The sequence below is a fragment of the Sesamum indicum genome, linkage group LG7 (genome assembly GCF_026168435.1).
Source record: "Sesamum indicum cultivar Baizhima isolate 11 linkage group LG7, ASM2616843v1, whole genome shotgun sequence".
In the NCBI taxonomy this organism is placed as follows: domain Eukaryota; kingdom Viridiplantae; phylum Streptophyta; class Magnoliopsida; order Lamiales; family Pedaliaceae; genus Sesamum; species Sesamum indicum.
The window spans coordinates 12,479,038-12,493,053 of record NC_142663.1 but is presented as its reverse complement, the minus strand read 5'-3'; the positions used below and the strand labels follow the sequence as shown (position 1 = coordinate 12,493,053).

Below are 14,016 nucleotides of genomic sequence, written 5' to 3'. Positions count from 1 at the left end.
AAATTAAATCTTAACAATATTTATTTGATATTAACAACCACAATTTTGAAGAAAAAGTTTGTGGAATGAACTTTTAACTAGATTATTAATTTAGTGGTTTTATATATATATAAAATTCACTTTAAAGAGTTTTAATTATTTTTTTATTAAATGAAACCATATATTTAAAAAAACCTCTAAATATTAATATTATATATATATGAAATTCACAAAAAAATATAGTTAAAAAGCATATTCTACTAACTTGTTTTTTTAAAAAACCCAAATATTAATAACTATTTTTAAGGTTTAAATTTTTTAAATTTATCTTTAACTTAAAAAATACGATTTAGATTTGTTTTATTATATTTTCAAATTATATATATTTTTATAAAATTTATTCACAATTTTTTTTTAATTTTAAGTTAAGCAATATATTCTTGTTATGTTCACAAGAAAGTTCTCATTATTCATATAAGATAAAAACAATATGTCGACAATAAAAAACATAAGAAAAAAGTTACTTTTTTATTTAAAAAAAAGACAAATTTGATAATTTTACAAACTTAAAAAATTAATGTGATAAAATCAAACTTATTGACACCATTTTACCATTAAAAGAGTCAATATCCGGCCATATTTTTGCCGAAAAATTGTCAGAATAATCAAATAGAGACAAAAATTAAAATTTTAAGGATGAGAATGTCAAGAAATGAACTTGAAAGATTAAATTAATTTTAAACGTAATTTAAGGGACCGGATGTCGCATTTACCCTAAAAATAATTATTCTTTATTGACGCCAATTTGATTTTTTTTTATGGTGTTGTAAAAAAATATATTAATATAAAATTTTTAATTTTTAAAATATTAAATAACAGTAACATAGGGAATTACATTAATTCGAAAAAGTGGTACACTGCGCAAAAGGTATTGTACCTCCCCCGTGTATATATAAGCCCTAATCATAATGTTGCCAGTACACTCGCAAACGAATCTACTAAGAAGCACACACTGAAATTCTCTCTCCCCGCCCCCCGAGCTCATGCCCTCCGCCACCCCCACCGCCGCTGCCGCGGCCGCAGCCTCCAGTGGCCTGAACCATAATTCAACTTTTCCTCTCTCCTTCAAAACCGAACTCAAGCCATTTTCTCAGCAGGCCTCCGAGATGCTAGACCCGTCGTCGTCTTCTTCATCCGGTCCAATCCGCATCGACGGATCCGAACACGACGCCGCACTATCCAAATCCGAGTTCCTGACCCGACCCGAAGTTATAAACCGCCGTGCTCGCAGAGTTAAACAGCTCGCCCGGATTTACCGTGACCACTACTGGGCGTTAATGGAGGAGCTTAAATTGAAGTACAGAGAGTACTATTGGGAGTACGGAAAGAGCCCCTTTCTAGACGATGAGGAGAATGAAAAGATGAATTCGAATCGCGGGGATTGCACTGGGTCAACTGCAGAGAATCCTGGTAATGGGAATTTGGGGATTAATGGTGGGAGTGTTAATAGTAATGTTGCAAGCAGATGTGGGGTCCATGGTTGCAAGGCGAAGGCGATGGCTTTGACTAGATTTTGCCATATGCATATACTGTCTGACGCTAAACAGAAGCTTTATAAGGCTTGCAGTTTCTCCATAAAGAGGTTTGTTTTATTTTCTCTTTTCTTTTCCAGATTTTTTCTGAGAATGAACTGCTAGTTATACATTGTATCTAGGCTTCAGCTATTGCGCGGATATGCTAATTTTTTGGTGTTCTGCATCAGAAATTATTTTATGCATCCGCTGTACGGTATTAATTCGCTACCATTGGGAAATTAGATTCCATAGCACAAAAGAAAAAAACACACAATGAAATACAAACTTGTATTGTTGGCGAGACGAGGAATGGCTGCACCAAAATCATGCATGCATGTCATAACTACTCTGCCTGTAAAAATCGCATTTGTTGCTGTATGACAAGAATTGTCTAGCAATAATCGTTAACATTTCTGCCTCTTCAATTATTAGATAAGGTGGGTTAAGGTTGATATCATATAAAGTGCTTTAATCGGTGTAACTTGATTGTGTTACACAGTGAGAATTGTATGGGGAATATTTATTTCCTCTGTGCTTAATGTGAACGTGTTTCATCCAGCTAATGTGCGTCTCTGCTGATTGGTCTTCTGGAAATTGTGCTTTGATTTTGTTGAAAAGAGAAGTGTTTACTTTCACTCGCAAAGATGTTGATTGGAGAGAGTTTTATCCTCATATCATTCTGGGAGCACTTGTGAATGGATGTTGCATGTAGGTGTTAAACTTTTAAGATACTGGTTCTTTTATCCTTGAGAGTTTCAGGGAACTTTGTCGTTGATTTGAAATCCATCTATAGACCCTTCATTTTGTTTGCATGTGATAATCTAGAGGTATATGAAAGGACTTTTACTGCAACTAAAGATAAAAGGTAGAGACATTTAAAAGTTCACTCAGGTGGTAATGTAGGTTCTGCTTATGAGGAAATAGGTTATTCCAACATGTTCAGGTAAACATTTCATATAGTTTTCTTTTGAAGATTATGCAGTGATGTTGAAGAATCAATGATTTATAGGGATGTTTGGTATCAATGATTTAGAATAGTGCTGGCAATAGCAAGTACTCACTGTTGAACTTTTAACTAAGAAATATGAAGACATAAAATACCTTCATGCCAATATTTCTTAATTTGAGCAACCTCTTGTGCGAGGATGGGTTGCATCTGAACTGCTTATTACCATCACGATGAAGGTGGTAAATCCATGAAATTGATGATCTGGACAGTACTTGGCTTACTGTCCTCATGCTTCATGTTTGGAAGATTATTACATTGATAAAGGTTTTGGTATGCTTTGAAAACTCTCATATATGCTCCAACTGTTTTCATTGCATTTCCAAAATGTTTGTTTTGGTTGCTCAGATCTGCTAGAACCAATACATTTTAACGTGGATTGCCATTTTTGGGATTCTCACTATTTTGAATCAAATTATAGTGCTTGGTACATTTGGCTAAATTTGTGCTGACTTAATTTGACCAGTCAAATGTGTGATTCAGGCGCCAAGTCCATAAATTAGATTTAATTAAATCCACCATTGCTAACACATATTGCTTCCATTCTGCTAGGCAGACCCTATTGTCTTATCATCTGACACTAGTTTCAATGGTGGTTTCTGATAATTGACTGTCACCAGTTTCGTTGTCGATTCATAAATATTGGAAGAAAAAGAAATCTGGTTTGGAAAACAGATTTTATAATAGATTTCTGATTTTTTTCAAAATATTTTTTCATAACATGTTACTAACCTGTTGTTCTTTAACTAAATAGATGATTGGATTTGGATCTCTAGACCATATGCTATGTGCAGTTTGTTCAACCAATATGATATATTGCAACCCATTTTCTTAATCTATCTGACTGAACCAGATGTTATGTGCAAGCTACTTAAATGCAACAATAGATGATATAATTTCCAACATGTCAGCTATTGCAGTCACAATCAGAAACCCTAAAAATGTATTGCTAAAGTACATAGATGCCTTACTGCGCGTAAGATGATTCAGACTTTGGTAATTATAACCATTTTCCTTTTTTTTGAACTTGGTTATCATTACTCTACAAGGTTTAGGAGTTGTCCAATAGTATCACATAACTTTTCATAATTGGGTCTATAGGGTTTTTCTTTCTTAGGTGCATGCAGCATAACTTTTCTGTCTCCACAATTTGAATTCTTCTCAAATACCCAGCGACCACTCATTAGTTCATTCTTTTATGTTCTGAGGCAAGAGGAATGATCATATATTGGAAGAATAGAATTATCTTAATATTTGCCACAGTTGCTGGAAACTGTTGAACAGTACAAAGAAAGGTGCTACAAGGTATCTGCTTTACCCCACCCTGCTTCTTGCTGGTGTCCATGTATGAGAATTGTCCTTGTGGAGTGCTTTTCTTGGTCTATGCCAAATAAAATTAAGAGCTCCACTTTCTCGAAAGCTCTGTGTTTTACTTAAGCCCCTTCGAGTTCATTAATTTGTTGGATGGTGCTTGCCGCCATTCCTACTTCCATGTGTATCAATCGATCAAAGAAGAAATGTTTCGCATACTCACAAAAGATTAGCTCAGCAAAAATCATGGAATGGTAACCAACATTGATACTACTACGTTACATGGGTCAAAGAAATTGCAGAATCAGAAGCTGAGAATTATGTTTGATTCTTGCCTCAATGCTCCAGGAAGATACTGAGAATTGAAGAATATAAAAGACAAGAGTATCCTCAATGAGCTTTGGATAATTTTGGGTGGCATAGATTCATTTTGGGATCATACTGGTATGCTTGTTTCATTGAATGAATACTTATGTAGTTGGGAGATTCAGAAGTAATTGAATCAATCATTTATAGTGACCTGTCGAAACTCAATTTCCAATTCAACATATAACTATGGAGAATAAACAATCTAAGCTATCTGAAATTTGATTCAGTATCAAATTTGAGTTGAGTTGTTTGAATACCAAGGTTTAACATCTTTTTCTATTTTAGGCTCACTTAGTTGGATACGCGTCCCAAATTTATTGATCATGTTCCCTTCTCTGGTTTTCCTATAAAAGCTCCATGCGCTAAAGTGCCCCCCCCCCCCCCCCCTCCCTGCCACAGTTAAAGTAATGATGTGGCATTGTTAATCTTGACTACTAGTTTTGGGTGGAACATATTGAAGATACTAAACAGCTCTCACCTGTTTACTTTCATTTGGCTCCTGTATTCAGTCAAAATGGACCCATAGATTAGGATGGACGGCGTCATAAATTGCATTAAACATATATCAAGTGAGTTGTGTTTTGCTTCTTGATTCAAGCTTGTTTGCGCTAAACTCATAAAAGACAAAGTCACGCTTAGACACATTTCCAAGCTTATTAGATCATATGTCAATCAAAACAGTTGTATGTTATGCCACCAATATGTGCTTTTGGGGTGCTCATGTGGTTTGGTGTGAGCCCCAACTTTATTTTACTTTAGTGCAACACTTCGTATTCATGTGCAAAATGATGAGCCAATAACTAATCCTAATTGTTCATGAACTCATTACATACCATATTCTGTTTCCTTGGTGAAATTTGTATTTGGACTATTGCAGTGGAAATATGTGTACTGATTTAAGAATGACAGCAACACTCACATACAGAACCTGTATGCAATAACAAAGTGTCCTTCATTGGATTCCAGTTTTCCTGCCTATACCATTTTCCAGACCTTTTTCTTGCCCAATTTAAGAACAACATCAGCACTCATATATATCATGAGTTGTTACGCTATGTCAAAAGAAGAATATTTTCTTCTCAGGAAAAACAATTCATTGAAAGGGTATTCTGCACCCAGAGATAACGCCCATAAATGTTTGTAATATTTTCGTCTATATATGCATGTATAAATATGATCTGAGTGCAATAAAAGTATACTTAAATGGAAATTGTACCATAATATATTATATAGTTTCTGATGCAGCTGTTGCCTTCTCCTTAAAAGAGGCATGCTGCTGTCTCATTGCCCTGTGCATGTAACACAGGCTAAACCATAAGGCCGTAAAACATTTCAGAATTAATGATGCAGTTTGCTAGTAACTTGTGGTTTTTCCGAGTATATATGCACCTTGGCAATTAATATATTTGTTATTTTTTGTTCTTTCACTGTCATCCTTTAAGATGGTTTCATTCTGAGCTTCCTGTGGTTACAGAAAAGATTTTATTTTAGCTTTCTTTTCGATTTTTTTTCGCAACTTCAGTAATTTGGATTCTCAATTTGCTTCCTCGGGTATGTCGGGGAAAGATGAAGCTGATAACCATTTAATATGTAGTTCAGCCGTTGTCCACGTTACCAATCCCATTGATTAAAAAGACACCTTATAATCATTTAAATTGAACCCAAAGGATGTTTTTGTTCTGTGCAAATAATAATCGATGAATCCTTTTCTTTTTTGCATGTGTAATTTCTGTAGGATAACTGGTATGATTTCTGCTGTTTTTCCCTAGTATAAGGATTTTCGTTTTGTACCCGTTGTGCAGTCTTAACTAGAACGTTACCTATTAGCTAAAACATTTTCGGTTTCTGATTCTGTCTCTACTTGAAAATCTTTTCTTTTGCTGAAAATGATAAGTTCTCTTTTCTTTCTTGGTTCCTCGTGTCAGTTCCACTACAGGACCTATACTCTGCGGAAAACCAATACTGAGATCAACTGTTCCTTCCTATTGCCCTCTCCATTTCCAAAAAGCTGAGAAGCATATGGTACGTGCTCTCAAAAAGGCTGGTCTCAACGTCTCCTCAACAAGTAAGCTTGCTCCTAAATTCCATGTCATAATCGCGGAATATGTCCGCCAAATCCAGCAAAAGAGAAGAGCTGCACAAAAGGCAAATCTTGAAAATGCCGAAGTCGTTAAGGAGGAAAACAATTCTTGATACTCTTGCTCATGCATGACATATATGCTGTAGAATATGCATTCTTTTATTCCTTGAGCGAGTTGGTGAAGTTGCAGAGTGTAAATCGAAAAAGGAACTTATCAATGGCTAGTGGATACATCTGGACTAACTCAAGCTTAGTATGAGACAATCAGACATGAAACTTGGTAGATGAAATATTGTGCATATTAGAGGTACCATTTGCTGCTTGATTTATCCTTGCATTTTTCCTTTAACTCAGCATTGTCGGCCGGAGCTTGCGGTATTCAGTATAACTGAGAGAAAGAAATAATGTTTATTTGAATCTAATGTAATATACATGTGCACTGTAAGATTTGGGCGTGTACAAAGTTTTGACTTAGAATATCTTTGATTTGTTCCAATAATCGGTTGATTGATGCTTTAGAATGTTTGAATTTGAGTTCTGATGGTCTTGAGACTTGAGAGCATTTTGAGATCATTCTGTATAAATAGATTAGCATAGATGAAATGCAATTAGAGTGTGAATAAATTCAGTCCAGAATACTATTGTCTGTTCAAGCTTTATTATTAATTTAATTGAGTTTGAATGTGTTTTAATAAGTTGCAATTTTTATTATTATAACTACAGGATGCCTAAATTCGTAAAACTTGAAATTTCATTATGTATCTAAAGTAACTTAACTTGTAAAAGAACCAAATTGCATTTTTGTCCTGTATATTAAGAGGCGTGGCACTACAAGGATACCCAGATATAGAAATGGCAATTTAATAACATTATGTATCTAATTTTACTCAATTTGAGAACTCCAATCATCAGAATACCCAAATCTGTTCTGAATGAGCTAGTTTGACATCTTTTAGGGTTTTGGAATTGGGGTTGCGATTGACTTAGCAGGGGGGGGGGGGTGAGTTCATGTTAGTTAGAACTATGACATGGAAAAGAAACTTGCAATTTTAGTCCTCTATATTTTAAAAGTTGGTAATTGTGGTCCTATAACTAAGCCCTTGGAAATTTTAGTTCCAAAATTTATTATTTTTTTGGCAATTTTAGTCCACCAATAAAAATTAACCTGAATTCTATCGATGCAATTAGGGTTTGGGATGGGTTTTCTGGGAACTATGGATTTTATCCAACTCGGTGAAAAACTGGCAGCTTAGTGGCAACACTTCTGGCCCATTTGGAGGGAAGTTAATGGTGTTTTTGCATGCACATAGCTTGATTCTCCCTTGGAGAATTCTATCTTGCGCATGATTCGATCAAATTTAAATTAATTTTACAGTCAGTACAATAAATTTATTGTATGATTGATACACAGTCAAAAAAGTGATCAACAACAAAGCAAATCAAAGACAGAAATTAAAGAAGAAATCTAGACAATAGAATTTCTTTTTTTGTCCTCGTTTTTCAAGAATTTTTCCTCCCTCACCTCTATTCCGATTTTGAAAATCATTTTTTTGTCGTCGTTTCAATAAAGGATAATTGTTAAATAAGAAAAATACCAACAAAATAATCTAAACTTTCCTTCATTGCTAATAACATATTCAAACATTTCAAGAATGTGAAATCTTACCATCGTTAGGAAGGGGAATTTATTTAACTGCGATTCTCATAGCAAAGATTTAGCTTTATTTCTCTTTTTTATATATATTCAATTTTGACATAAAATTTTGGACTCAAAGTGTTTGGGGCAAAAGAATAATTTCTAAAATTCTCAATTTAGGAAACGGGATTTAGCTAAGCAAAAATTAAAGAAAAAAGTGAATAGATTAATCTCAACCTTCTACACGTCCTTTTCATCTGCAATTTTTTCTCCAAATTCAAGAAAACTCCAATCTCCAATAATCCCAAATGCTCCCCCAGAAATCATCAAATCAATTTTTATGCTGAAAAATTACGATAAATTTCAAGACGTACTAAACTTGACAAGGGCCTAGTTATAGGACCACAGTCGCTTGACCTTAAAATTGGGGTCTATTTTCCATGTCATTGTCCTAATTGGCAAGTTATTTTTTTATTACGTTGAGTCTGCATCAACTTTAATTCAATTTTTTTTTCAAAAAAAAAAATATCAAATTAACTCATTCCGACCAAATTTCAGAACTCCTTTATATATAAAACTTGGTGAAAAATTTTAACTAGTCAAGTACTATAATATATTATGTTTGATTGCTCAATATTATAATTTTATCAATTTTTAACTAGTCAGTTGTTCGGAAGAATGAAAAAGCTAAATATGATTCGAATTATTATATTAAGAATTATATATAAACAATATTAATAATAATGTGAAGTAAAAGAGTGAATGCCTGGCATGTTGCTTTCCTCTTCCACAGAAAGAGTGACAAACTTTAAACATATGAAGATGAATAAAGAATATATACATATATATATATAGAGAGAGAGAGATGGTTCAAAAAAGATGAAGAGTGTAAGAGCTTTATTCCCCACAATACAACATGTCCCAAGTGTCGTGATGTTGTGAAGCCAAATATTGTGTGTCCGAGCTGGCCACATATATTAGCTTCTTGTGACTTGTTTTTGCATTGTGAGGTCGGTTGCCTTAGGACCATCACCACGACCAATCAACTTGCATTTCTCCTATTCTCTTAGGACAATTGATTTGATGTTTGAATAGGTACTTCCACCTACACACCCAAGAATTTTGATGCCCCCCTCCCCCTTGGCCCCATTACTCTTTCTTATGCACCTAATTGTTTACCATTCCCCCATCAAGAATATTTCCTTCTTTTTCCCCTCCCCACATGCCCATCGGTCAAGAATTGTGCTTCGTGTGTGTATGTATCGATCAGAATCTTTATAATTGATTTAATGTCTTTAAAATTGTGCATGTATCTTGTACGAGTACATTAGGTAATATTTATACTTGACCACCCAGTGCTGCCCTGCACCTTGCCTTCAAGCCAGGGGCTCTGTGGCCAATCTACTTTGGCCAAGATTGTGTATTTACCTTACCTATTGCTGTCAAAACTCGCATCTTGTGTGTCGGCTTAGTTCCTATAGCTCGCCTACTGGTGTTTGCAAGATTGTTCATGCACCTTGTTTGTTGGTCAGTATCTCTATAATTAACTTCACCTAGCTATTCCTGCCAATATCGTTTTATGTATAACTGCTACCAAGATTGTTTCTGTGTCTTGTTTATCGGTAAATATCCATTTAAATCACTCACTGCTGCCAAAATATTGTTTCTACATTTTGTTTATCGGTCAATATCTCTGTAGTCGATCTATTGTCGTTAAAATTAAATGTACACGTAGTATCAATTATAATCTCGGTAACTAGCTTGTTGTTGTCAATAACTAAACTCTTAACCACAAGCGCGCGAATCTACAAATAGTACGGTAGGTTAAATCAAGAATATGAATCCCCACACGTCCCTATTTCATTGCCTTTACATTTCCAAAGCTGCAAGAAAAGTAGAAACTCGCATATGCAGTAGTACCTGAGTGAATGTACGTAAATGACCCTTCAATCCTCCACCCCCACACCACAAAGATAAAGAAAATAAGAAGAACAAGTGAAAAATACAGAGATTCCTCTGATCTCGACGTCATCTCCAAACGAAACACAAATATATACGCATGCATGGTCTCTCTCTCTCTCTCTCTAACTATCTATAAATACTCCTGCGAGGAGCTCCAACAAATTCATGCAGAAAAAAACACCAAGAAACACTCCCCACATATTGAAAACATACATACATAAACAAACCCCACAAATATATATATAAATATAGCTGTTTCTAATTCTCTTCAAGAAAATTACATACACATACACGCAGTGGATGCGTGTAGTGTGTGTATAGATCAATGCCAAGGGACAGAGACCCTCTGGTGGTGGGGAGAGTGGTGGGGGATGTGTTGGATCCATTCACAAGATCAGTGGGACTTAGGGTTATTTACAGCAGCAGAGAAGTGAGCAATGGGTGTGAGTTTAGGCCCTCCCAAGTACTCAACCAACCCAGGGTTGATGTTGGAGGGGATGACCTCCGCACCTTCTTCACTCTGGTATCTATCTATATCACACACACTTTCACCCTCCACTGTGTGTGTTCTTCTTCTGTATCTATCTGTATATATCTATATCTATATATATGATTTATTGGTACTGTTGTAATGGAATTGCAGGTTATGGTGGACCCTGATGCTCCAAGCCCTAGTGATCCCAGTCTCAGAGAATACTTACACTGGTTAGAACACATATAGATACATATATATGTATGTAATTTTCTTGAAATGTAGAGATATTTATTTCTTTTGTTGGGTGTAATTAATTCTCGGGCTTTTTTTGGCTAATTTTATTGTATTTATATTAATAATTATTTGATAACTTGTATATTTTTAAAAAAAATTGGAATTATAATTTTCATATATATTATATATATGTTATTTAATTTTAATTTTTAATGAATTTGGTAAGATAAATTATTGGTAGATAGGGTGATAAATAATCCAAAGGGTATCAAAGATGTATTTGGTTATTGCCCAATAGGTTTTATTTAAAAAGACTGAAAAATATTCTAATTCTTGGGCAGTGAAAATTTCACTTTATTTGCTGTAATTATATATATATATATATTCATAAGAATAAAAATGATTTTATTCTGCAAAAGTAGTTGAATTTTTATTTTAAATTGATTTGATGATATTATAGTTCTATTTTTATTTTTTTTTTGACTGATTTCATTAATTGATTCTCACATGCCTTTCAAAGCAAATTCAAAAAGTACCTTTAGCAATACAAGGTTTCTGTGATCTTCTGTCCCACTTGTCTTGTCCTATTCTATTCTTACTTGTCCTTTGTTTAAGAATATTAAAAATATATTTTGGTCAAAAAATAAAATAATGTAAATAAATATATTTTTTAAATAATTAATATTACTAGTGCCTTATAACTTCATATATATGCAATATTATCATAAACTTTTGTATTACTCTAATTTTTATTTATAACTAATATATTTTTGTTGATTTCTAGGTTGGTAACTGATATTCCTGCAACAACTGGCGCATCCTTTGGTTAGTGTCTCAACTAAAAACCTCCCATAATTCCAAAAAAAAAATATATATATATATAAGCCATGTAATAAATTAAGAAATTAAACCCTAAAATAATTAAAACAATTGAAACAACACTCGATCTTTATCACAAAATTTACAATCCTAAAGTTCATCCTGTACTTTAACTGAACATATTCACAAATTATGGTTTCACGTCAATGATAATCAAAATTCAAATATATAATACTTGCGTGTGAAATCCAACTGCCCTAAATAAGATTTTTCTCTCGAATCTCGTACTTTGAGAATATTATTATTTTCTCTGTCTTTACGTATTCATACGTGTTTAATTTCTCTTATCTCCTTTATGTGTTTGTGCGTGTTCAATTTCTCTTCCCCCCCCCCATCTCTTTTTAGTCAAACCTTTTTATTTTTCAAGAGTGTTTGTCTAATTTTATTTAAAAGACCTTATAAGTTAAAAATGTTAGATCTTATTTAAAAAATAAGTTCATTGAGTGTTTGAATAAAATAATATTATGAAACTTATGTAATAAATCTCTAATTAATTTTATTACTATTTTTTTAAATAAACTTATAAATTCCTGACGTATCATAATTTATAAACTCTCTAACATCTTACAAGAACTTATAAGTTGATCCAAACACCCTCTTAGCCCAACATGATTAAGAGCCACTACTAACAATTGTGGAGGTATCCCACAGTAGTTATAATGGTGGAGAAGGTATATTTTCTCCACCTTCTTTCCTAAGTGGTAGCATCCTCTGCTTTTTATCCTTATCATGTCCAGCTTAAAAGAGTTTGATAAAATGACATTTAACCAAATTTATGTACCAATCAACAAAAACCCATTATTTTTCATAACTCATTTTCTATGAGTTCATGAGTTTTGGAAGAAAATTTTACGGATAATTATATTTATACCATCTGATTTATAGTTTATTTATACAGAATTACACCTATTTTTTACATAATTACAAAAATCAACCTTGATAGATGAAAAACAGGGGTAGTTTGTGTTATGATGTTGATGTTTTTGGGGAGGGTATATGTGTAATTTTTTTTAGAATCTGGAGATGGTTTTGTGTACAGGATGTCGATGTTCTTGATGGGTGTATGAGTAATTTATTTTAAAAAACAGGAGTGTTGGTTTGTAATTATCCCAAAATATTAATATGGATCATGTTTGTAGAAAAAATAGTAAATATTATGGGTAGATCATGGCACGATACAGTGTCTCAATGTCGATTGACCAGAATTCACACTGTTTGGTATTAATTTGTGATGCAGGTCAGGAGATTGTGTGCTATGAGAATCCTCGGCCGTCGATGGGGATACACCGTTTCGTCTTCGTGCTGTTCCGACAGCTGGGGCGACAGACGGTGTATGCACCGGGATGGCGTCAGAATTTCAACACTAGGGACTTTGCGGAGCTCTACAATCTCGGCTCTCCAGTGGCCGCCGTCTACTATAATTGCCAAAGGGAGAGTGGCACCGGCGGGAGAAGACGATGAATCCAAATTTAAATAAAAATAAATATCCAAATTACCTAAGTCTATAATTTAAATATTAATCTAATCGAGTGATGCTCACTTAGACGTCTATATATATATATAAATATTAAGTTGTGTTACCAATCTTGGTATAATCAACTACTATTAAGAGATCTTTCTCTTCAATTCGCTCTTTTTTGTAACGAAAACTTTGTAATAAATAAATATTAAATAAAAGGAATAAAAATCTTTATACGTAATTTCTCTCAAGATATGATAATGTATATGTAAATACAATTTAAATTTGTACGATTTATCATTAGTGCCATCACATCGTTACAAACACTAGTCGATATTTTCAAATAAGTCTATACAAATCACGACAAAACTCTATAGATAAAATTAATGGGAGCATTTATAAATTTTAACAAACTTTAGGGATAATAATGTTGAGAATAAAATTTAAATTATTAATATTTATTTTCTCGACGTCATCTTTACTTACGATGGTATGATGGAACAAAAAATAAAGTTACAACTTTATAATATTTGGATGGAAAAAAAATATTACGAATGACTAAACGATGAGGTAGACAAAAATAATTAGCACAATTTCACAAATTTTAGGTGTCTATGTTGCTAGACTCCCCATCAAATCAATCAATCAACAAATATACACGTAAACTTAGATATATTTCATCTGTACAATCGATTATGAAATTGTAAATTTAAATATCATAACGGTTAATTTTACAATAATTATCTCATAATTAATTATATTATAATAAATTATGCAATCCTGGGATCAAACTGAACTGAGAGTTGAGATTGAGTGGAGAAGGATGATGTTATAATTCAAACATCCACAAATTGTGGGCATTTGCTTTTGAAGATGATATTGTACGATGTAAAGGTTGTTGCTCCACTACAATATACTCTGCCTTTTGTCGGAAAATTTAATGTAAAAAATAAAAGATGGGCCTGGAGTTGGGCCTTGATTTGAGAGTGGCGGCCCATTGCCCAAAATTTTAGGCGCCAAAAGCAGAAATATTTGGAGCCCATTTTTTCTGC

General features: G+C 33.4%; 2 protein-coding genes across 2 annotated transcripts; both read left to right on the top strand.

The window, feature by feature from the left end:
* Window positions 1-961: 961 nt before the first annotated feature.
* Window positions 962-6,798, top strand: LOC105166878 (uncharacterized). Its single transcript, XM_011086382.3, has 2 exons — window positions 962-1,621; window positions 6,165-6,798. The coding sequence occupies exons 1-2, from the start codon at window positions 1,023-1,025 to the stop codon at window positions 6,430-6,432; spliced, it is 867 nt and encodes a 288-aa protein (XP_011084684.1). The 5' UTR covers window positions 962-1,022; the 3' UTR covers window positions 6,433-6,798.
* Window positions 6,799-9,955: 3,157 nt separating this feature from the next.
* Window positions 9,956-13,205, top strand: LOC105166880 (protein VERNALIZATION 3). Its single transcript, XM_011086383.3, has 4 exons — window positions 9,956-10,440; window positions 10,561-10,622; window positions 11,411-11,451; window positions 12,743-13,205. Exons 1-4 carry the CDS (start codon window positions 10,243-10,245, stop codon window positions 12,964-12,966), a joined length of 525 nt encoding a protein of 174 aa, XP_011084685.1. The 5' UTR covers window positions 9,956-10,242; the 3' UTR covers window positions 12,967-13,205.
* Window positions 13,206-14,016: the final 811 nt, after the last annotated feature.

What these genes read in the sequence shown, in the direction of transcription:
- LOC105166878 (XM_011086382.3), top strand. Translation starts at nt 1,023, where the DNA reads ATGCCCTCCGCCACCCCCACCGCCGCTGCCGCGGCCGCAGCCTCCAGT. An exon ending in TGCAGTTTCTCCATAAAGAG is followed by an intron (nt 1,622 to 6,164) that starts GTTTGTTTTATT and finishes TCCTCGTGTCAG; the next exon opens with TTCCACTACAGGACCTATAC.
- LOC105166880 (XM_011086383.3), top strand. Translation starts at nt 10,243, where the DNA reads ATGCCAAGGGACAGAGACCCTCTGGTGGTGGGGAGAGTGGTGGGGGAT. An exon ending in TCCGCACCTTCTTCACTCTG is followed by an intron (nt 10,441 to 10,560) that starts GTATCTATCTAT and finishes ATGGAATTGCAG; the next exon opens with GTTATGGTGGACCCTGATGC. An exon ending in CTCAGAGAATACTTACACTG is followed by an intron (nt 10,623 to 11,410) that starts GTTAGAACACAT and finishes GTTGATTTCTAG; the next exon opens with GTTGGTAACTGATATTCCTG.